Source organism: Balaenoptera borealis (genome assembly GCF_965194805.1).
Source record: "Balaenoptera borealis genome assembly, chromosome: 3".
In the NCBI taxonomy this organism is placed as follows: Eukaryota; Metazoa; Chordata; class Mammalia; order Artiodactyla; family Balaenopteridae; genus Balaenoptera; species Balaenoptera borealis.
The window spans coordinates 12,349,504-12,374,069 of record NC_138866.1 but is presented as its reverse complement, the minus strand read 5'-3'; the positions used below and the strand labels follow the sequence as shown (position 1 = coordinate 12,374,069).

General features: G+C 35.4%; 1 protein-coding gene across 3 annotated transcripts in view; it reads right to left on the bottom strand.

Annotated features, from left to right (window-relative positions):
• Positions 1-8,991: 8,991 nt before the first annotated feature.
• TC2N (tandem C2 domains, nuclear) overlaps positions 8,992-24,566 on the bottom strand; it is a 46,432-nt gene continuing 30,857 nt past the window's right edge. For all 3 annotated transcript variants that reach the window (XM_082384553.1, XM_082384555.1, XM_082384554.1), the window contains 4 exons: positions 22,286-22,477; positions 16,808-16,922; positions 13,991-14,190; positions 8,992-11,962 (listed from right to left, as the gene is read on the bottom strand). In XM_082384553.1, the coding sequence (XP_082240679.1) occupies positions 11,852-11,962; positions 13,991-14,190; positions 16,808-16,922; positions 22,286-22,477 (618 nt within the window). In that variant the 3' untranslated portion in view covers positions 8,992-11,851. The remainder of the gene's footprint in view (positions 11,963-13,990; positions 14,191-16,807; positions 16,923-22,285; positions 22,478-24,566) is intronic.

Sequence of the window (24,566 nt, the reverse complement as noted above, 5' to 3'; positions counted from 1 at the left end):
TACACAAATAGCCAATAAGGACATGAAAAGATGCTCAACAGTACTACTCATTAGGGAAATGCAAACCAACACTACAGTGAGATACCACCTCACATCACTTAGGATGGCTACCATCAAAAAACAAAAACAAAAACACAAAACGCAAAAAAACAGAAAATAGCAAGTATTCGTGAGGATGTGGAGAAATTGGAACCCTTGTTGTCCCCATCCTGTTGGTGGGAATGTAAAATGGTACAGCAGCTATTGGAAAACAGTATGGTGGTTCCTCAAAAAATTTAAAACAGAATTACCATGATTCAGCAATTCCATATCTGAGTATATACACAAAAGAACTGAAAGCAGCGTCTCGAAGAGATATTTGTACACCCATGTTTGTAGCAACATTATTCACAATAGCTAAAATATGGAAGAACCAAGTGTCCATTTTTGGATGAATGAATAAGCAAAATGTCATATATACATGGAATGCACTATTATTCAGCCTTAATAAGGAAGGAAATTCTGACTTATGCTATCACATGGATGAAACTTGAGGGCCAAGTGAGATAAGTCAGTCACAAAGAGACAAATGCTGTATGATTCCACTTACATCAGAGACCTAGAGCAGTTAAAAGCATAGGAACATAAAGTAGAATGGTGGTTTCCAGGGGCTAGGGGGAGGAAGGAATGGGGAGTTATTATTTAAAGGATATAGAGTTTAGGTTTTGCAAGATGGAGGTATGGAGATGGATGGTGGTGATGGCTGCAGAATATTATGTATATACTTCTGAACTATACACTTAAAAATGGTTAAGATGGTAAATTTTATATCTATTTTACCATAATTATAAAAACTGAAAAAAACCCCCACAAAACTACGTAGCCTAGGTATGTGTATGAATTTCACTATGGTCCACCTACTTCAATAATTCTATAATAGGTATAACAAATTCACCTAGAGGTTTTTTTTTCCCTGCCAAGATTCACAACCTGGATGCAAATTATTGCCACTGTGACTCACTGTTACTGATGAGGTGTGTTAAATCCCTCAGGTATGCTGGGGAAGAAAAAAAGTGAAAAACTATTATCTTGTTTCATATACCCAGGTAATATCATTAGGAAAAAAAATTTTTAATTCTGTCAGCTTTCAAGAAAGAACCAGGAATAGGAACCCCCAGAGCATTTATTATCTCCACAGCAGAGACAGAACGCTAGACACAGGGAGCAACTCATGCCTCTTAGAACTGTACACTCTGAGCCAAAAAACAATGACATCATTCCAAACATTTTCCTGTTTTGTTGTTTCTGCAACTTACTTTCTTCTGGACTAGGAAAAGGAAAACTTTTCCCCTTTGTTATTTCTCAAGCTTAGTGTTTTCTGGACTGGGAAAAGAAACAAACTTGACTGTGATCAAATCTGTCATAATGTTTCCATCACTCTTCCAGCCCTGTTGGAATCATTTATTTCCCTCACTTTCAAGAAAACAGATGTCATTTTTCTAATTCTACAAGATAAAGGACATGTGTGTTGCGTGCATGGACACACACACACACACACACTTTACGGCAAATCCTACCACTTAATGTTACTTTCTTGACCCTTGATAACACTATTTCCCTGAAAAAGCCCCCTGTCTTTAGCCCACTCTTCCTTTTGCCTTGTCCATATGTTTCAAAAAATTAAAAATATCTTTAAGAAAAAAAAGAAATAAAATGTTTTTAGAAAAGACTACCTTTTCAATGTCCCAGAGAAGAAACTGTGCTTAGTTAATAAACAATCTAGTTTTAACATTTTAAGAAAATGTTTGATGCCTTTTGCCTCTCCTTCCTTTGTTTTCCAGTCTTAAAAGACAGAAAATAATTAACATATGTGACTACGTTGGGGAGTATAAGTATGAATACACACACACATACACACACGGAGAAAGTAAATGCAGAAAACTGAGCATACTTTCTCTTTGGCTTTCCCAGATACTCTAAAAATAATCTCTTACAATACAAAGACGTCCATTGTCTTTTTTGGTTAAAGTCAATTATAAAAAAAAAACGCATTTAGAAAATCAACCTCAAGGCTTCCCTGGTGGCGCAGTGGTTAAGAATTCACCTGCCAATGCAGGACACGGGTTCAAGCCCTGGTCCGGGAGGATCCCACATGCCACGGAGCAACTAAGCCCATGCGCCACAACTACTGAGCCTGCGCTTTGGAGCCCGCGAGCCACAACTGCTGAGCCCGCGTGCCACAACTGCTGAAGCCCACGCATCTAGAGCCTGTGCTCCGCAACAAGAGAAGCCACCGCAATGAGAAGCCCACACACCGCAACGAAGAGTAGCCCCCGCTCGCCACAACTAGAGAAAGCCCATGTGCAGCAACAAAGACCCAACGCAGCCAAAAATAAATAAATAAATTTATTTTTTAAAAAAAGAAAGAAAGAAAGAGAAAATCAACCTCATCTCTACCATCTTTTAAAGCCAGGAAAACCCAAATATACAAGTAACCCAGATAAAAATTCATTTGCAAGTGGGTTGTTCTTACAATAACCACAGTACTTCCCTAGGTTAAGAATTCTGAGGTAATGCTTTTCAAATGGTCACTTGATATATACGTACATCCTGTTTTAGCTCAGAGTAGCTCAAGGAAAATAATACCTCTGAATGTACTTCTTTTGAAAAAAACCCCCAGATAACTCATCAATATATTACGAACATGAGCATTTGAAGTAACCTAAGACAGAAGGAAATTAAATGATGACAATTAGTATATGCAAGAGTCATACGGAAGGAAGACCAGGAACAGATTTTCTGATCTTGTATTTGCTCATTCATTGACTGAAATCCATCAAATTTTACTCAGAAATACTATTGTGTGTTCTGATATATTCATTATAATATGAGCTTTATGAGGGCAGTTTTTGTTTATTAGGTGTATTCCCAGCATCTAAAAATGAGTGGCACAAGGTAGTTATCCAACAAATATTTGTTGAATAAACATCCCTATGTTCTAGGTAGGTGGGAATTTACACTAGAGGACTCTTCAGGTCTTGTCCAGACACAAGAGTCAATGATTTTATTACCATTGACCAAATTAGTTTTCAGATTTTCTATGAAGAGAGCAAAAATTGAGCATGAGTTTTGGTAAACAGCAGAGATGGGGGAGAGAAGGAGGAAGGAGGGGAGTGAGGAAAGGAGGAAAGCGAAGGATAGTATAAGAATTCTGTATACATTTCTCTGAAGGAAATCTAAATTATGACAAGGTGTCTTACGTAAAAAGAAAAAGTGTATAGTATTAGGAAGTGTACAGTATTAGGCGCCTTGCTGAGAGATCACTATACGACTACATCATTATGAGTAAGAAAATATTACCCACCTTCCTTATCCCCAGACTTACTATCTGTGAGGACATGTCCTTAATACTGAGCTGTATATACGGTTAGGTTTACTTCTCTGAACAGCCTCTTCTCTGAATCCCTTTCTTAAATTCTATCAGAAAAGGTCTTCAAAATTCTCATTCTGTCCTTCGAGGATTAGAACTGTGACCTAACCAATCTTTTACTCAGGTTCTTTTCTACAGAAGACTTATGAATGCTGTTTAGGCTGGTAAATAACTTATTTACATCTTACAGGAAAATTTCAAAGCTGGACACAATCTATGTAGCCTTCCTATTTTATACAGGAACCAAACTTAACTGCTTCCCTGCAAAAAAAAAAAAAATTTTTTTTAAATAAACTAATACAATTTTTGTGCTTGGTAATGATACATAGTAAGCTGTTAACACACAACAATAACACAAAATCTGATGAATACTCAGCAACTCACAAAATTTAGCATCAATTATGTTATAAATACTGCTCAGAATTTCAGAAATTATTTTCTTTCTAGGCCTATTTTTCCTAGGCTGTAACTCATAGTGTGAGGCTATCATATTTCTCTTTTCTATAATTAAGAAATACATCAACGAATTTTAAAAGTAAATGTACTAATAGTGTATAATCCAGCATTATCTCTCTCCACAGCAAGATACTGGCCTTTAGCTATCACTTCACTGAGCAATATAACATGACTCAGTGTGCTCATTCATTTTTTTGTTTATTCACTGTTATATCCCTAACACCCAAAATACTGCCTATCAGTTGAATGAATGAACAAATATTTACTATGTATCCATTATGTGCCAGGAACTGTGCTAGCCTCAGGAATGCAACAATAAACAGGACTCTGCTTTTGTGGAAACTGCAGTGTAGAAGAGACAATAAACAAAAATTATGCAATTATTTAATCACAACTATGATAAAAGCTATAAAGGAAAATTATATATGAAAATAGGACCTAACATTGCCTAAGATGTAAAAAAAGGCTTTTCTGAGGAACAGACATTTAAGCTAGCACCTAAAAAAACAATAGGATCTGGCAAAGGGAAGACCAAAGAAGAAAACTATGCCACATGGATGAAAAAACATGTGCAAAGATCCTGAGGAAACTAGGTGAATACTGTCTTCCAAGAACGTAAAACAGACCAGTGGGAATAGTTCAAGATGAGGCTGGAACGGAAGGCAGAGCTCAGACGATGCAGGGCCTTATAAACTATGTGAAGGATTCTGGACTTCACACCAAGAGCAATGGGAACGAAGGAGTGACAATCATATTTGCGTTTTAAAAATACCACTCTGGCTGCTGGGTGGAGAATGTATTAGAGGGAAACAAGAGGGAGACCGATTATGGGGAAAGTACCATACTACAGGTGGAAGATGACAAGGTAAGTTACAGTAGAGATGGAGAAGTGGGTGCATTCAAGATCTACTTATGATGTACATTTCTGAATAGGGTGATTGATTGACTATGGAAGATGAGAGAGGAGTTCCAAGTTGATTTCTAGGTTTCTGGGATGACCAATCAGGTGGATGTTAGTTCATTTTACTTAGATGGGGAGCAATGGAGGCCAGATTTGTGGTAGGAATGGGAAATCAAAAGCTGTGTTTGGGATAATGTTCAGGAAAAGATGTCCACATTAGTCAAATGATAGTGAAGCTCGTTAGCAAGATTTGTATACAAGCATAAATTTGGCAGCCTTTAGCAAGTAGACAGCATTTGAAGCCATGGGAATAGATAAGATTGCCCTGAGAGATAATGTAGAAGGAGAAGAGAGGATGGTCTAGGACTGAGTACTAAAGAGTTCCCAATTTTTAAAGTGCATGAAGATGAGCCAACAGAGAACAAAGAAAAGGATAGTCTAGAAAGGTAGTAAGACAACACACAAAGCTTGAAAGCTAAGGGAAGAAATGGTTTCAAGGAGGAAGAGCTCTATTGTTAAGAAAACTGAGTAATAAAGAAAAAATAGCTGAAAAGCACTTAAAGCTTCAGCATGAGGTTCAGTGGCATGGCAAGGATGGAAGAATGAAGAAAACAGGCTAAGAACAGAGCAGTTAGAAATTACCTATGAAGAGGAGACCAAGTAAACCAGAATCTAGAATAGGGTGGGAGGTCTAGGAATTTCTTAAAAGAAGGAAATAGGCCACAGAGAGGCCTGAAGTGTAGGTGACCTAACATACTATGCTGAGAAACTAATGCTCCTACTCATTAATTACACTTAAGTTCTTAATAATTACTCAGGAATTTGTTGGGATTGTTTTCTACCGGTTACAATACTTGTTAAGCAAGCAGAAATGAAGGTTTTAGCTGGGAAAGAATAGCCTGGTGAGAGGAGGAAAGTGAAGAAAGAATAAAATTTCCTGTGATAATGAAAACAGAGCTTCTGGGAATCTTCACAGGCCACATGTAGACTCATTCATAGTAGTATGGCCCAGGGGAATCCCAGGGGATCTGGGAAGACAGATCCACACCAGGAGCATGCCACATTGTCCTTGCTTTATATAATGTTTCCATAGGTTCCTTCATCAATACAGAAACTTGACCTCCACAATGATGTCTGCTGGGTTCTTTACAATGAACTTATCACCAACCTATTTTGAGATAGTCATGCATGTACCAAGGAGCTTTGAATGATGATAGGAAGACTCCAGTAGAGGACAGGCTCAAGGAATAGGAGAGAATAGGCATATTAAAAGGAATGAGATTCCTGAAAAAGCAGAGTATTGGATTCAGAATTCACAAGAAAGAACTGACTTTCTAACATAACCGAGGATGGATACAAGTAAGAATAATATGGATATGACAGTGGGATGGTGAAGGAATGCCTGACACTGTTTTTTTGTGTGAAGCATGAAATAATATATTCTATTACTAAGAGTAAAGACAGGAGTAGGTGGGTTGAAGATTAGAAGAGGGTGGAAGGAAGTACAAACTTTTTCACAGTAAGTCAGCTGATAAAAGAAATGAACTAAGATTGCTAGTTTGGCAGAGTCAGTGATCACGAATTCACAGTGCTGCCAAATCTGCCTGGTATCGTGTGTTTCAGATCAGAGATTTAAACCTTTCCTAATTCCTTCGGCTGTATTTAATTATTTCTTTAGTTGAGCCTCTAAAGCATTTTGTCCATACCTCAAATCCTGCTTCTTATTGCAATCCTGCTTTATATTGTTTTATTTCCCTAAATTAAACCCCAGCGTAAAGAGCATCTTTGTGTCCCTGAAAGCACCTAGAACAGTTCTTTGCATTAAGTACTATATAGATATTTTTGTATTTATTAAATATATAAAAATGACTCATTTTAAAATGTTTTTAATTTAGTCCATACATTGTATAATCAAGAAAGATTAACGATCTAGAATTTAAACTAAGAGACAACTCAGAGCCACAGTCAACCAAATTTCTCTCTGTTAAAATATATCTAGTTCTACGATTAAGGACAAATCTATTTTATCCTCCTGCCTCAGAAACTAAAGAATGGTGACCTAGAAAACAAATTCCACATCATGAGAAAATGAAAACCATCATATTCTAAAAGACATATCTCATTCAGTGATTTATCCCAGCATGGAATCAGGTATATTTTAGCCATTTGAGAATACATACAGACCTTTCTTTCTAGACATCTACTGCTATTATCAGAGTCCTATGGTTTAATATAGTTATATAGTTGCTATAGTTATATGATTTAATTTAGTTATCGATTTTAATAAAATACTGTTATTTTAGAGATCAGACTTTTTATACATGAAAAGGTTTAAAAATCTGTAACTACTAAGTTAAAAAATTTTTCCACGAGGAAATTACGGAAAATGTAGGCAGCATTCATCTTCAAATAATTCATCACCCATAAAATATAATCTAATTTTATAGAGCTACATTAATTCTTGTAAACAAATAAACAGAAACCTCAATAAAAGAGTTGGAAGACCAGAAGGGGGAGCTCTCATGCCCTGCAATGCTAGCAGAGCCCAACAAGAAGGAAGACTCCTCTTCTTTCCTGGCAAGGACTCAGCCAATGAAAAGCCATGGACTCTTTGTTTATGGTAGCCCTCCCAACTTCCTTTTCCTCTCTGTAAAAGTGTTCTCCTTTGCTGACAGGCGGCGACTTGCACATGACTCACCATGTAGCCAACCCCAAGTTGCAATCTTCTGCTGATCCCAAATAAATCCATCTTTCCTAGAGAAATATCTGGCAGTTTTGAATAAAAAATGCTGTTTGTCATATCAGTAAACAAAGGACACTGCCATCAAGCTGCCCCAGACAGTGAGCCCTGAGGGAACTCAGGACAGAGACAAATGGGCTGCACCTGCAACGGTGCACCCAGAGAGAACTCAGGATGGGAAAGCACGGGATACTGGCCCCAGAGAGCTGAGGTGCACATCAGAGGCATGAATTCAATGAGCCCAGACTCTTGCATCTTCCCACACACAGAAAAGTACTAAACTCCTTGAGATGCCTGGTTTTCTTTGGTTAACGGTAGACTTTTGATGTCCTGACTACCTGGTCTTCTCTGCAACAACCCCTATATACCCTGGCTCCTCCCTTACCTCTTCGGGGCAGTCCCTCGGAACTATCTGAGAGGCTGTCTTCTGGGCTTGAAATCCTCAGAAAACCGCTGAATAAAACATAATTCTCAACTTTTATGTTGTGTATGTTTTTTCAGTCAACACAGTCTATTTATTTAAGGTCAATACTCTTTAATACCTTTTTAAGTCTTAAATCTGTATTTCAAAATGGACAGGTACTTCATATATATCCACTTTTCATAATTCTTTTCTCAGTGTTTTGGTCAGAACTTCAAGCATTTGAAATTTATTGTTGAACAAGAATTACAACTAACATACCAGAAGAACACTAGGAGGTATCTGCCACAGTTAATTTTATGTGTCAGCTTGATTGGCCAGGGAGCCCAGATTAAACATTACTTCTGGGTGTGTCTGTGAGGGTATTTCTGGATGAGATTAGCACTTGCATCAACGTGGGTGGGCATCTTTTAATCTGTTGAGGGCCTGAAAAGAACAAAAGGCAGAGGAAAGAGGATTTGCCCTTTTTTTTTTTTCCTGCCTCATTGCTTGAGCTGGGACTTCTCATCCCATCTTCTCCTGACCTCAGACTGGGATTTATACTATTGGTTCCTCTGGTTCTCAAGCCTGTGGACTTGGACTGAATTATACCACTGGCTTTCCTGGGTCTCCAGCTTGCATGGCAGATTGTGGGATTTCTCAGCTTCCATAAACATAAGCCAATTCCTCATAATTAAAAGAAAACTTATATCTCCCTCCCTACCTATCTATCTTCTATTGGTGCCATTTCTCTGGAAACCCTAATACAGTTGACCCTTGAACAACACAGGTTTGAACTGCACAGGTCCACTTACGTGCAGATTTTTTTCAGTGAGTACATTCGCCAGTACCACATAATGCAAGGTTAGTTGAATCTGTGAATTCAGAACCACAGGGGGCCAAATGTAAAGTTATACTCAAGTTTCAACGGCGTGGGGGGTGGTACCCCTAAGCCCCGTGTTTTTCAAGGGTCATCTGTGAACATTCTCACAACTACTGTAGATACAGACGTTTTATCTGGAACTTCCTTCAGTACACCCTACCAATCAACAAAAGTAAACATACAGCTTTGAAATATCCATTACTGCCATAACATAAAGAGTTGAAATTTATTGCAAATTTCTGAAATCCTTCATAAAGAAACAATTATTTGATTAAACAAACAGTGGAAACTTTTGTTGGGAAATATAGTTTCTGTACATTAGTATCAGAGAAATTCACATAACTGTATTCAAACAGAAGATCAGTTTAGGTTATTTTCAGACCACAATTATGTAACTTACGTCAAAATCCCACTGGTTCCCTCTGAACAGTCTGATAAGAGCTTACCTGATATACTTCAGTGGTAAGTTCTCTAGTTCTGCTAAAAAATCATACAAAACCAAACAAAAGCCAAACAGAGATGTTATGTTTTGATATGGACTGCAGCTATTTAATTGTATTAATCTGAAGACTTATAAATAAATACACTGTTAGGGATTAGCACTGTGCAAACTATCAGCTATCAGTGTGAGCTCTCCATGGCTTTCTCTGGTTACCAAGTATCATTTTGGTTCTCTCACTGTTATAAGTGGGTAAAGGTCAAGAAATGCCAAGTAAGTACAAAGAGAAGTGATATCTTTGCATAGTATCTCATTTTTTATTACCAGTTTCTAATGTTTTTCTCATAACATGAGTGGCTATTAAGGAAACAATAAGAATATCACTTGTATTCAGTACCTCTTCATCTGAAAAAGGCTTAAGTAAACACTAATTAAAATATCTGGGATCTTAGTTGTCAACACTTCTCTAACTGAAGTCTTTTAAATAAAAAGGTTTTCTTTTAATTTTTTTATTTACCTAGGATTCTAAGGCATACAAGAAACCAAGAAGTCATACCTTTCCTTCAAATTATACATTACACACATATTGTAAAAATATTGAAAATTAAATAATTAGAAATTGCATTAAATACATGACTACTTATAATAAATTTAGGAATTGAAAGCATTACTAGAACACAAAAAAACTGCTCAAATAAAGTTCTAGATTTTTTAAAACAATAAAGTCAGTTACTTATCTAAAAGCCAGTACACTTCCTTCTTTGGTAGCTATTAAAATGGTTGTGTTTGCAGAGGATTTGTAGGGTAGTGAAACTACTCTGTATGATATGAGTGGTGGATACAGGTCATTTATGTATTTGTCAAAACTCACAGAATGTACAACATAAAAAGTGAACCCTAATACAAACTATGGACTTTGGGTGATGATGTGTCAATGAAGGTTCAGTGATTTTAACAAATGTACTACTATGGTGCAAGGTGCTGATAGTGGGGGAGACTGTATAAATGCGGGGGTAGAGGGTATATAGGAACTCTCTGTACCTTCCTCTCAATTTTGCTGTGAACCTAAAACTGCTCTAAAAAACAAAGTCTATTTTTTAAAAATCTTTTAAAATAGTTGCCATTTGTCTCAAAGATTCAAAATACCACCACAAAAGGTGATTTTTCTCTTGAAAGTCCATGTGAGTACACACTAATATGCCATTTTTCACAAATCTAAAAAAAAAAATTATTTCAAAATGCAGTGTCAAAGAGTACCTGTCAACATCCCCGGTATACCATAAACTCTAGGCACCAGAAGCCAAGGGCATGTAAAGTATGTACATTTAGTAGCTTGAGGAGGTGGTACCTAGGAAAAGGGGAATTAGTGTTTATTTGGGAAAATCTTAATGAGATACACAGAACAAGAAATGAAAAAGGCATGCTTAAGTTACAGCAAAGTATACTTGTGGCCTAAAATATCACTATCTATCTCTTGGCATGTGTGGTACAAGGTAAGAGAGAAAGAAAAATGGAAGATGAAGCACTTAGTCTACCCATTAGCAAAAATAAAGTCACTACTTTCCAAGATCAGGGATGGTGTTATTGGTTTCTCCAAACAACTGTGCTTTTTGGTCATAGCTTGTCTGACCAACTAAACTAAAATTATCCCTACATACTGAGTTGTAATGAGTACCCGAGAGAAACTGCAACAGAAAATATTTATTTGCTACATAATGTTATCATGTATGGCCACTTTTAAAATACAGGAACATATTCTAATGTTGTGGATTATAGAACAAGCAATTTATATTTAAAAAACTAAAAACAAGGAAGTGATTATCATAAAATATTAAATTTGCTATTTAAGCTCATTTAATTCTGCTAATTAGGATGGGCCATATGGATGATAACCTTATTTCAACTCCAATTAAAACAAAGAGGATGTGAAGGAGGAAACACAGCAAAATGTGTGTACACTGGGTTTCCAATTAAACTTCAACCTTCTGGTGTTTTCAATTATTCTTGCCAAAATGTAGTTTTCTATATCTGAAGTTTCTTAGAGATAAATAGCTTACTAAGTGACAATGTGATGACTTAACGGTAAGTAATGATAAACACAGGCCACAAACATTCCCCAAATGAGAAGAGTTGAAGTGGTTCAGTTCATTGCTGCTTTGAGGGAAAATATGTAGCGAGGGGTTAAACAGTGGAGTTAATCTAATCAACCTTGACTAGCACTGAAATAGTGGTAAAGTCTAGTACTAACAGAGACTTGATATAGTGGATTTTGAATATCTATGTAAAGCTTTAAAAAGCCTATAAACATAATATAGCAGCAACTATCTATGATTGATATTCCCATTGACTTTATAATTTATTTAGTTGCCCTAGTAATACTACCCATTTATTTTATTGTCTATTTCGGCCCGTTTTAAAGCATTTCCTTTACTTTGGATATGTGGTAAAATTCATCCCATTTTTCACCAAGTTTGATTTTCTATTAGATCCATTATATACTATTATGGCCTCCATAAATAAATTGATAAATGTACTGATCTGTCTCTTCAAATTGGTAGCAAATTGAAATCATAAGTCTTCTAAAAGAATGTCAAGTTTGTCACCAAATTAATGTGCAAGGTCTTCAAGATGGATTTAATTTGTGCCACTTGATAACAACCTTTTCTGGATTTGTAACTGTCTCTTTCCACTGGTTCGCTGCTTCAATGTCATTACTGTCTTCACTTATCCAAATCTGTAAAGGAACAGTAGTACACTCATTTAACTTAACACAATAATGGTAACTGAGTTCAAACCATTAATTACTCTTACGAATGAAAGACAGCTGGATGTTTGGTTTACATATTTTCAACTAAACATCTTTCCATTTTTCCAAAAGTTTGTTTGATTTCTCTCTTTGAAACTTGATGTTAAAACACTTAACCTATTTAGTCATTGAAGACTATTTTATATGACCCAATTCAATTTAAAAATTCAATGTGAGATATTACAAAATCACTTCCTCCAAAACAGTTATTAGTATCCTTTCTTTTTCAATAAATCTAGGAGCTCAACTTAAAATTGATCCCAACCACTCAAAAACATTTTTGTAAAGATTGAGACTAATCATGATTTAAATTGATTGGTAAGGAATGTGTATTTTAAGTACCTTTTACATTAAATAAAACTGTAATTTTAATTGAAATCTAATAGTCATTCTTCATAGCCAACAATTTCATTGAACCTATCACTTACGTAACTTTAGATAACAGATGTGAATGAACTTGGGAAAACTGTAAAGCATTTTGCAAATATAAGATATCACATTGTATGTTATGTATCACGGAGACAAGGTGAACAAGGAAACAAAACAACCTGAATCCTCAACTCAGCTACAGCACCAACAAATGCTGTTACTTTGGAGTTAACTTCTTTGAGACTCAGTTTCTAATTCTTTTAAATAAAGAAATTGTAGCAGGGCACTCCAAAAAGGTTTGGTTTTCAAACTTTTTTCTCTAAATTTCTTGGTCTGAAGAACTTTTCCTTCAAATAAAATCTTACAAAACACCCCAATATATGAAACAGATAACATAAGAGTGCTTTGGCAGATAGAGAAGTGGGAGACCTTGATTCCACATGTGCCTGCCCCACCATGGTGGCTCCTGAGGCTACCAGAGGAGCCAGAGGGAACAGATGGCCAACAGGAACCTTCCAGAATTATTCTTAACTAAAATCTCAACCGAGAAAGTGGAATCACCAAAAAAGTTATCCTGAAAATCATCTTTCAGGTAAATCTATTCCATTCATACATGGTAGCTGAGGCTTGACAATATGCGAAAACTTTAACTGAATTCATTTTATAGGCCTCACGACTTTGAAAAGTATGCTAGTTATACTAGGTCTTGAGTTCAAACTCTTTTCCAAATAAGAATAGATGAAGAACAACAAAACTATAGTATTTTTGACAAATATTTTAGGTAAAATATATGAAGTGAGTCAGAGTTAGTATCAATCTTTGAAAATTCACATATAATTTGAAGATTTCAGGTAGACTGCTAATAACATCTTGTTGTCAAGTAGAAGCCTTTAAACTAATAATACAGATTTTGGAATTTAAATGTGAGTCAAACAATTGTAATTAAGACAAAAGATACTGGACAGCTACCAGTAACTCATTTAGAGTAAACAAAGAACTACAAAAGGAAACAAGTTCCTGTAGGACTGGCAAGTAAGCAAGTGTTATGTTGTCTTATACAAATTACTATGAATTTTTCAAATAGATTAATCCAGATGACAATACTGACTAAATAATATCACAACCACTGTTAAAATCTATGTTTTCTAGGAATTCAAATCTAATACAATTCAGCTAATAGCATACAGAGTTAAACATTAAATTGAACATGACACAGAATAAAGTAAGTTGGATACCTTAAGTAAGTCTTAAGAAATTTGATTGAAATACTTAGTGTTCCCTTCTTCACAAGGAATGAGCCAGGAGTACTGAAAAACTGATCTTTCTTACTGATTTTAAAGCTGAAAAGCTCAAGAGAAAACTTATTTTAAGATAAGAAGCCTGACTCTCAGAAATTCCAACTATTTTTGTATTAAAGCAGAAAGTCTGACAAGATTTGATTTTTGTGGTAACACTGAATTTTAATTTATGATGAACAATTTTACTCTATTCAACCTCAATTTTATCCTGTATTCCCTTTGTTAACTAACTGTTTAAACGCAAAGAAAATTGCAAGGAAGGAATATGAGATAAAAACTCCCTACTAACCTGCCCCACAAAGTGTCTTCTTCCTACAGAGCTTCGACTGTAAAGCTTAATGAGAAAAATAATTTCTTTTTCATTTTGTATAAGTGGAAAAATCATAGTCTCTCCCCACTTTACTCTTCCATTGGAGGCCTTCAATAAGCGCGTCTTCTTCTTATAAATCAACTCTCCCAAGCTAAACATTGCCACTTTCACAAAAAAACCTAAAGAATAAGAAATTTTGATAAATAAAAAATTTTAAATGTCATATAAAGAAATATATCCATATATTGTCATAAAAATATCAATAAGCTACTTTTAAAGATCTGATGAGCTACTGCCATAACAGAAAATATCTCTAGTAAATTTTATAATTATTATCATAATTTATAAGTAACTACTCTAACCTTAAATGAATTTAATCTTCCTCTAACCTGAATGCCCTTAAAGACTGGAATTGCAGACATAAATAACAATCAGCAGCAAAGGAGTACACATTGATAAGGATTATACAAAAGAGAGGTGCCAACTCTTTGGAGAGTTGGAGGAATTTATTTCGCAAATTTATATAAGTAAAATTCTTTGCTTGAGACTCCAGAAGTTAAACATATGCCCACTAGAGGAAACCTATTCTTTAAATAAATTTGAGATGTAGAGCTTCCAGTAATGGTAGAATAGCTTTTACAGACTAATATCTCATAGATGACAATTGTAAACTCTGGGGAAAATATTAAAAACAACTGTTCAAGATGCTAAACACTGACCAAAAGCAGAAAGAAACTAGAGGAGAGTCAGCTCTTAAAAGATGAGAACTGCACTAAGTAAAATTCAGGTTTATACAGCTTTTCACTTAAGCCTCCTCCCCAGTCTGACATATAGTGCTTACAACTCGAGCAAAAAGTGCAGTCTGACTAATTTGAGAAGTGATGGTATAGAGCTGGGGCTGCCAGACAGCAAGAAAGTAAAGAGAGAGCTTCCAGAAAGGAGGGAGCCACAAAGTAAGAACTGAGGCTGACCATTATTTATAAAATGGAGATCATTGGTAATCCTGATTAGCAGTTTTGATTAAAGGAAGATACCTGTTAATGTAGTAAATTGCACTGTTTTGTCCTTGTTTCCTAGAATTAACCCTATATAGTCTTGGTAATTTAACTTATTCTTTTAATGCCAACTTGGACTTTACTTGCTTTTTATTTTATGATTTTTCCATCTATCTACATAAGTGATTGTAGTCTATAGCTATTTTTTGTGTATGCTGTCCTTTCTGTTTTGATAGCAAGAATATGCTAACCTCATAAAGTTACTTTTTCCATCTTTTTTTTCATGCTGTGGAACAGCTTATATAGAATGGGAATTATATGTTCCTTGAAAGTTTGGTAGGATCTGCCAGTAAAACCATCTTGGCCTCTGCTTTTATTAGAGGCAGTTCTTTAACTACTTTTACATGGTTATTGTTCTATTGATTCCTCCCTCTTCTGGAGTGAATTTCAACAGTTTTTTTCCTTAGAAAATCATTTATTTTATATAGCTGTTCAAATGAATTGGCATAGTTATAATTGGTATTGTCTTCTGTATTTATTTTTATAAATTTATTTATTTATTTATTTATGGTTGTGTTGGGTCTTCATTGCTGTGCGTGGGCTTTCTCTAGATGCGGTGAGTGGGGGCTACTCTTCGTTGTGGTGCGTGGGCTTCTCATTGTGGTGGCTTCTCTTGTTGCAGAGCATGTGCTCTAGGCACGCGGGCTTCAGTAGTTGTGGCACGTGGGCTCAGTAGTTGTGGCTTGCAGGTTCTAGAGCACAGGCTCAGTAGTTGTGGCGCACGAGCTTAGCTGCTCCACGGCATGTGGGATCTTCCCGGACCAGGGCTCGAACCCGTGTCCCCTGCATTGGCAGGTGGATTCTTAACCACTGTGCCACCAGGGAAGCCCTCTTATTTATTTTTGAATGTCTTCTGAGATTCAAAATTGAAATTATATCCTCTTCCTTGTCTATGTTTTCTTTATTTTTTGCGTGATCCAGCCTACTATAGGTTTGTCTATTTTAATATTCTCTTCAAAGAAAAATCTTTTGGTTTTATTGATTTTGTGTTTTTCTGTTGTCCCCATATTTATCAACTTCAACTTTACCTTTAATTTCTACTTCTACTTTCTTTTGTGTTTGCTGTTCTTTTTCTAGCTTCTTGGACTGTGCTCAATTGTATTTATTTTCAGCCTTTGTAGTTACAGTGGACATCCATTGCTTCTACCTACCTCCTGATATTTCCTCTTCTTCTAGTAGGAAAGAGCAACACTCTTAGTCCTACTCTTAGCCCTTTAGGTAGGACTGACCTCAAACCTCCCACTCTAGTGGCAGCCATGTGAACCAGCCCTAGACAACCAAAATATCAGAATACCTGGCTGTGCTCAAAGGCACAGGCGAGAAAGTATTTCGAGGTTTGTGTCTGATATTTCCAGGTTTTTTTAAAATTAAGTTTCTAGTTAGCAGAGTATCCAAAAAAAGGGTACAGACTTAGAGAGAGGATAAATTATCTAGGCTGGTGAAATATAGCTGACAGTCTTCTGGACACTCAACCTATATTAACTAATGAGCTAAATAAAGAATAGCACCAAATGCAAGAAGGTCACAATTGGGTAAGAATCAAGAGACCAGTGGATTAAGGTAGACACAGTGGCTAGTAATTTGAAATCCAATAAAGTAATTTTAAGTTAAAAGGTAATTATGTAAGTTAACTAACAAAAGTAACTAAGATTTTAATCTTCACTATAAGAAATGCAGGAAAAAACTACCTTTTACAAATATTTTCTGAAGATTCCACTTTGAACCACTTTGACATACTTACTCAAAGTCAGGGGTGTTGATGAGCTTGGAAGGTATTGAGCCTCAAGAATTTGTAACTGAATTCTGCTATTTACCGCTTGAAAACAAGTCCCCAATTCAAGTTCTGCATGGCAAACCTGCATATTAAAAGAGTGTCATTTGCTAATCAAGAATAAAGTTTTGGGATATTTCAAAAATTCAAAAGTAAAGAGCAAAGGTTAGAAATTTTGAAAGCACTGCTTTTTACTGACACACAAAGCTAAGTGTTATAAGAGAAGGTTAAGATAAATGTCATGGATTCTGTCAATATGAGGTACTTACTGACTTTCATAAATTCTGATAATATAAGTTACACATACATACTGATCCTTCAAAATCAGGGAGACCAAAAGACAATTCAAATTAAAAAAAAAAAAAAATTAGGGCTTCCCTGGTGGCGCAGTGGTTAAGAAAGAATCCACCTGTCAATGCAGGGGACACAGGTTTGAGCCCTGGTCCAGGAAGACCCTACATGCCGCGGAGCAACTAAGCCCGTGCACCACAACTGAGCCTGTGCTCTAGAGCCCGCGAGCCACAACTACTGAGCCTGCGCTCTAGAGCCCCCATGCCAAACTACTGAAACCCGCGCGCCTAGAGCGCACACTGTGCAGCAAGAGAAGCCACCGCAATGAGAAGCCCGCGCACCGCAACAAAGAGTAGCCCCCACTCACTGCAACTAGAGAAAGCCCACGTGCAGCAACGAAGACCCAACGCAGCCAAAATAAATAAATTTATAAAAAAAAAAATTAAATTCCTAAACAGTTTTACTAGAGGAAATGTCAGTGAAATAAACACCAAAAGAGCATATTTTCGAAAGACTTAAATGTAGTCATTTGAATTTTTTCAGAATGTATGAAATATGATAAAAATGTTATATATAAAACGCATCATTATTTCTTCATTTGCAGAAATCAGAGGTAGTGTTACCAAAATCAGAAGACAAAGGATTACTACAATGAACAGATTTGTGGATTAAGAGCTGAATTACTATGCTAAATGAAAGCAAGCCAAAGATGAAAGTTGGCAAGAAGGAAGCTAGCGAAAGTGATGAGGCAGTAAATAAAAAGGAAAAGGTCAAAGAAAACCTGAGGCAAACAATATAATGAAGGAGATTTAACAAGGGGGAAAAGCTAAAATGTGCTCTTCAGTATTGCTAAGAACAGAAGAAAGTAATTTGTCTTACACAAGCCAACCTATTTACATGGATTCCAGCGTCCTTGGAGTGAAAAATAAAAGAGAGAAACATAAAGTCGGCCAAATACAAAAACATTACTGTTCCCATGATGAAAAGAGTAAGTATGGGATTAAAGAAAGAACATAATGTTAACAGATCTCACTAGGGCGCAGCACAGACTGACACAAAAGTCTTTGCTAGTACTCATTCCAACAAAGCCATAAAACAGCTGACTGATACTTCATCAAGCGGTTTATATGTGATAATCACGCAGTATTCCCCAGTAATTGACGCATGGATCATAAAAAAGAACCTTTTTATGTACATGCCATTGACTGAATCTTGGATATTTTCTTAATACAATATTCTGTAATGGTCAAAATGGCCAAAATTGGTCATGCCATAAGAAATCAAAAGATACAAAGTGAAAAGTGAATCACTTAAAAGTATAAAATCAACCGTTGAGGTTACACTCCCTCTTGAAAAATCTAAAATGATGATAAAAATTGTCTATTTTAGCAATAAATGCTCAATTCTAATAAATAAGTGAATGTACTGCTTTTGCTTTTAATCAGAATAAGGATGGATTAATAAATCTTTTTACATGAACTAATTTGGTATCCATATATAACACCTTTGCTGATTAAAAACACAAACGTTGCAGTCCTTGGCATTTTAAAAAATACATTTAAAAAATACAGTTATTTACTGATTACAAAACACAAAGGAAACCATGGATAACATTTTTTCATTAATTACTTTCATTATGGTTTTGTACCCATGATATAATAACACTTATGAAAACATCTAAAGGTGGCAAAACTTCTCTTAGTGTTATACACTTGTAGAGTTCACTCTCATAAAACAGAGCAACATTTGGCAGTGGATTTACCATTTCTTACTTGCCAAGGTTATTTCATAAATTCAATTTATATTCCAAGATATTAATTCAGATCATGAAAAACTATTCAAAGTGGTTTTCAATCTCATAATAACCAAAAAATTAAAATTCTAATCAATTAGTAGGTATACATGCAGAGCATTTTTTTTTTTCTTTCTTAAATTATTTATTTATTTATGGCTGTGTTGGGTCTTCGTTTCTGTGCAAGGGCTTTCTCTAGTTGCGGCAAGCGGGGACCACTCTTCATCGCGGTGCGCGGGCCTCTCACTATCGCGGCCTCTCTTGTTGCGGAGTACAGGCTCCAGACACGCAGGCTCAGTAATTGTGGCTCACGGGCCTAGTTGCTCCGCGGCATGTGGGATCTTCCCAGACCAGGGCTCGAACCCGTGTCTCCTGCATTGGCAGGCGGATTCTCAACCACTGCGCCACCAGGGAAGCCCCCAGAGCATTTTTAATGAGCACAAAACTGTAGAAGATAAAAGATACGACCTCCGTTCCTGAATAATGTATCATTTTTTAAAGAAAAGAGAACTTTTTGAGCTTCCTGGATGAAATGTTAAGCATAATTAAAGAAATCCCTTAACTGGTGATTTTTGAGAATATCTTCTTAGGGGGACAATTCATAGCTGATAAAAGATATTTTCACATACTGAGGTATGGGGAAGTTATTCTGGCTTATACATGAGTTAACTTGAATTTTATGCTAACTAAAACAGCCTTTTTGTGGCCTATCAAGCATACATTGTACATCTGCTTTAATTATTAAAGAAAAGGGAGCACTGACCAGAAGTAAAGAATGTCTATGTTAAAAATAAAGATTAAATGCCTCCCTTCCTGGGATGCCACTGCTGGTACTCCTTCAATGATAAGACTCCCTTCCCAGGTGCCAAGGCCATACTGACTTGCTGTGCACATAAGTATGTATATGTATCCCTGACTTGTTTGATGTTCTTTGTTCTGACAAGATATAAAACTGCTGAAAACCATGCTTCTCCAGAGCAGTTCCTCAGAGTTATCCGAGAAGCTGTTTTCTGGGCTACAGCCCTCAGTTTGGCTCAAATAAAACTCTTTTCTATTCCTATTATAGACTGTTTATTGATAATTTTCTTCGACACGGTAAAGAGAGCTGGCTGTGGAATCAGAATACCTCAGTTCAAATCCTGATTCCCCAACAACAGGCTATATGAACTCAGGCAAGTGCTTCAAGGTCTTGGTCTCCACAATAGGGATGACAAGAGCAGCAAGCTCATAAGTTCGGTGTGAGCATTAAATCACTTAGGACCAAGTCAGTCATATGCTAAGTTTCTTCAAATATCAGCTATTTCTTCAGGGAAACCTTATGTCTTCCACATTATTCAACACAGAAATTTGAGTTGTCAGCTAGTTGTTAAGGTCAAAAACTGTACTCAGGAAATTATTAGCTCTATACGAAAATTCTGCTGTTCATGATAAAACAGTTGTCAGTGTGAAGGATGGGTATGTAAGTCTGGCTCTTTCAGTGTCACAATTAGAATATCAATTTTCCTCCTCAAAACAGAAAACAAAGCATATTATTCTTGCTTTTAGCCAATAATAAGAAACATTCACACTCAGTAATATAAATTCACTGGTCCAATATAGCCTGAAAGCCCTTCTTTCAAGCCATCAATCTTTGTATCCCTAGCATGTGGCATACAACAGATAGACAAATGTTTATAAAACATCTGATATGCAAAATATAATTTTGTAGAAACTGTGCCATAATCATTCATTCAGATTCTCCAAGGCAGATTAAGATTATAATGTCTCAATTCCCCAGAAAATACATTTGCTGAGTTATCTTCTACTATACTCTACTAATTTTTAAAGATTTAATCTATTAAAAAACCCCAGAAAACCCATGAGGCAGATTACTGCCCTAGAAAATCTCAAGGCTATTGGAGGAGTCAGATATGCAATCATAATAAAATGCTGTGTTATAATAATATTTAAAAAAAAGATTTAATCTATGAATTATCCATTTAAATAGTAATATGTGCCTTTTGTAAAATATGGTTACAGATTACTGTCTACTAAGCTAGTAGTAGATGTAAATGATAAACAAAGATGTAAGTGATAAACTCCTGTCACAGAAAACAAATTTGCTATACTTTAACAGAAAATAACAATCTAATTTAGCATGCTTTCATTCACCATTTATTCTTTCATATCAACCTACATACAAATATTCAATGCCAGGAATATGACGGGCCCTTACTATGGGCACAGTAAAATATGAAGAAAAAAGATGGAAGCTCAAGCCTTGTTTTTTTTTAAAACAAGTAACTTAAATAATTCTAAGTTATAATAAATGCTATAAAGAAAACACATTTGGTATGGAGACAGAAAATAATAGACAAGAAATAACAAGATTTTTCAATTCTTCTTGATTAATCTTTTGTTCTTTACTTTTTAATCCCTAATTTCCCCTCAATTCAGTGGTTCTCAAGCCAGGCTACACATTAGAATCACCTGAGTAGCTTCTGAAAATTACAGATGCCTCTGGCTCACTCCTCCCCAAATTCTGATTTAATGGTTTAAGTGTGGGCTTCTTTTTAAAGCTCCCCAGGTGATTCTAATGTGTAGCCAGGTTAAGAACCACTTCAAGCACCTTAAATATTTTTGAAAGTAGGTAAAATATAAATCCTATGTAAATTTAAAATCACATATAAGTTCAACCTTATAAAGCGTTATGACTGATTTCTCTCTATATATTATCCTGACACAGAAACTACATAATTAAATCATTAGGAATTTCTAAACAACTTAAACAGTGTTCAGCTGGCTAGTTGAAAGAAGCAACTACTGGGTCTCAAAAATCAATCAGCACTATAGATAATGAAGTTCTTTACAAAAAGACACCAGCTGTAAGATCCTCCATTCTACCCAATTTATGGACATGGTGCTTACTCATGATTAAAACTTTCCTAATCTATTTCAAGGCAATCTCTCATTGAGTTTGGAGTTTATTGATTCTGTCTTGCTTTTCCTAAGTTATCAGCTATTAAAAAAAAAAAAAAAAAAAAAAACCTAAAAAATTTAAAAATTATTTAAAATTATTCACTTAGGGTTATTACATTGAAGTATGAAACATTAACTAAACATGTACTAGGAGAAAGTAACCCTAACGTTATTTTCCAACGGAGAAAGAAAAGGGGCTCTGTTAACATTTTATCAACTTTTAAAAAATTTATTAAATAATGACATAATTACAACTTTTTTACATTACATTTATGTTACTATTGCTTCTTGAGAGCCTTCCTGATCCTTTAATATATTCTAGTTTTCAAATTATACTCCAACAAACAAAAATTCATCCACTAAATAATTCTAAAAGTGTGAAATACTTTACATATTATATCACTTACAGAAATTTTTGAAGGTGGTGATATATCCAAAGAGTAATCCATTTCCTGTGTGCTAAGAGTTCTGAGTGATAGTGAGCATTCTCCAATAGTTTTCTTCCTAGGAGTTTGCGTTTGAATCTTAAATACAAGTCTTACAGTTTGTAGACTGTGCAGTTTAATAGCAAATACAAACGTTTCCATAAATTCAATAGTCTAAAATAAAAATCAAGAAAATATAAAATATGTTAATAGAATGACTGAAAAAAGGGTCATATACCAATACAAAGTAAACAAAAATAACATTTATAACCTAGGAAAGGCAAATTTAATGTTTTTACAATAACAAAAAATATTTTTTAATGAAAATGAAAATGAGAATGGCCATGGCTTGCTTTTCCAAAATTTATTCTGGATACTGCCCTTCTTAATTTCACAAATCCTTTTAATTACTTAGTCATGAATTTAGTTAATATCAACACCAAGTTCACCAGAATACAGCTTTTTCCCTTTTCAAAATTAGGTTGCTCTTCATCTTTGGTTCTGGAGTTTCATTCCTGCTATTCACCACACTTCTTCAACAGTTAATGAGAGTACTTCAAGAATCTCATGCAAGCTCTCACAGTAGGCAAAATCTAACTTGTTCACATTAATAAGAGATTTGAATTATTTCTTTAAAGGAGCTATTCTTTGTCTAATGTTCTTCCCATCTAATTTGGGGTTCATTTTATCTTTTAGTGATGTTTGTTCCACTCTTTCCTATCTGAAAATCGATATCCTTGATAGAGAAGACAAAGGGAAATGTAAGTTCCAAGTTCTACCTTCTCTCATAATCTTCCACTCCAGGCAGCAAGTCAGTGTTTTCCATGCCCAGACTATTTTCAAATGTTCTTTTTATTACTTTTAATATTTTTAAAACCTTGGCTTACTGTGACCTAACATCTTCTTGACACTAGACTGTTTTTTGCTTATAAACTTCCTAACATCAATATTTTAGATACTGTGCCCAAATGTTCACTTTTACGGTAATCACTTATGTCTGTGTAGTCAGAATTGTGTTTCTCAGATCCTCCCTACCACCTGAGCTTTCTTTTCCTTTCAATCTCAAGCCATAGATCACATCAATAATACAGTATGCATAAAATGTTTAATTTTTAAACTCAGATGCAGTGAGCTTACAAATGAAGTAAGTGTGCTGGTTTACATTTTGCCATAAAAGGGGACTCCTAAACAACTTGATAAATAATAAATTTTAAAAGATTCCATGCAAGTTTTAATATGAGAACATTTTCCCCTAACTTTTCCTAAGTTAGCTTAGTTTTATTTGAAAATCAAAAAGTGAAAGTGTTTAATTCAGTAAGTAGCCATCTGTATCAGGATTAAAACCAGAGTTAAGATTTATTTCCATCTCGACTTTCTACAATGCATATTTTTATAAAGTGAGATCCTAATATTTACACATAAATTTTGATTACTGCTTTTTCACTTATTAAGAACATTTTTCCATGTCCTTAAAAACTCTTCCTAAACATTATTTTTCATGGCTGCCTAGTATTCTATCACATGGTGTTATGGTTTGAATTGTGTCTCCCCCCAAAAAAGATGCGTTGAAGTCCTAACCCCCGCTAACTCAGAATGTGGCCTTATTTGGAAATAGGGTCATTGAAGATGTAATTTGTGAAATTAAGATAAGGTTATACTGGAGTAAGCAGACCGCTAATCCAATATAACTGGCGTCCTTGTAAGAAGATAGTCATGTGAAGACACAGAGACACATGGAGATGAAAGACACGTGGCCATGTGAAAATGAAAGCCAATGATTAGAGTGAAGCCAAGGAATGACAGGGATTGCTGGCCATCACCAGAAGCTAGGAGAGAGGCATAGAAGAGATGGAACAGATTCTCCTTCAGAGAAGGAACCAACACGGCTGACACCTTGATTTCAGACTTCCTCTGAAACTGTGAGAGAGAAATATTTGTTGTTCTAAGCTACCCAGTTTGTGTTACCTTGTTAACAGCACCCATAGGAAACAAATACACAAATACATGATATACCAAGAGTTTTCTCAACCATTCCCCTATGGGAAACATTTAGATAGTTTCCAACTTTTCCTCTATGAACAAAACTGCCAAGAATACTTTATATATATTTTGTTTGCATCTTAGATTATTGCCATGAAGTAGATTCCAAGTAGAAACACTATGTTAAAAAGTATAAATATTTTAAGGTTTTTTTCTTTTAAAAAAAAATCATTTATTGAAGTATAGTTGATTCACAATGTTGTATTAGTTTCTGATGTACAGC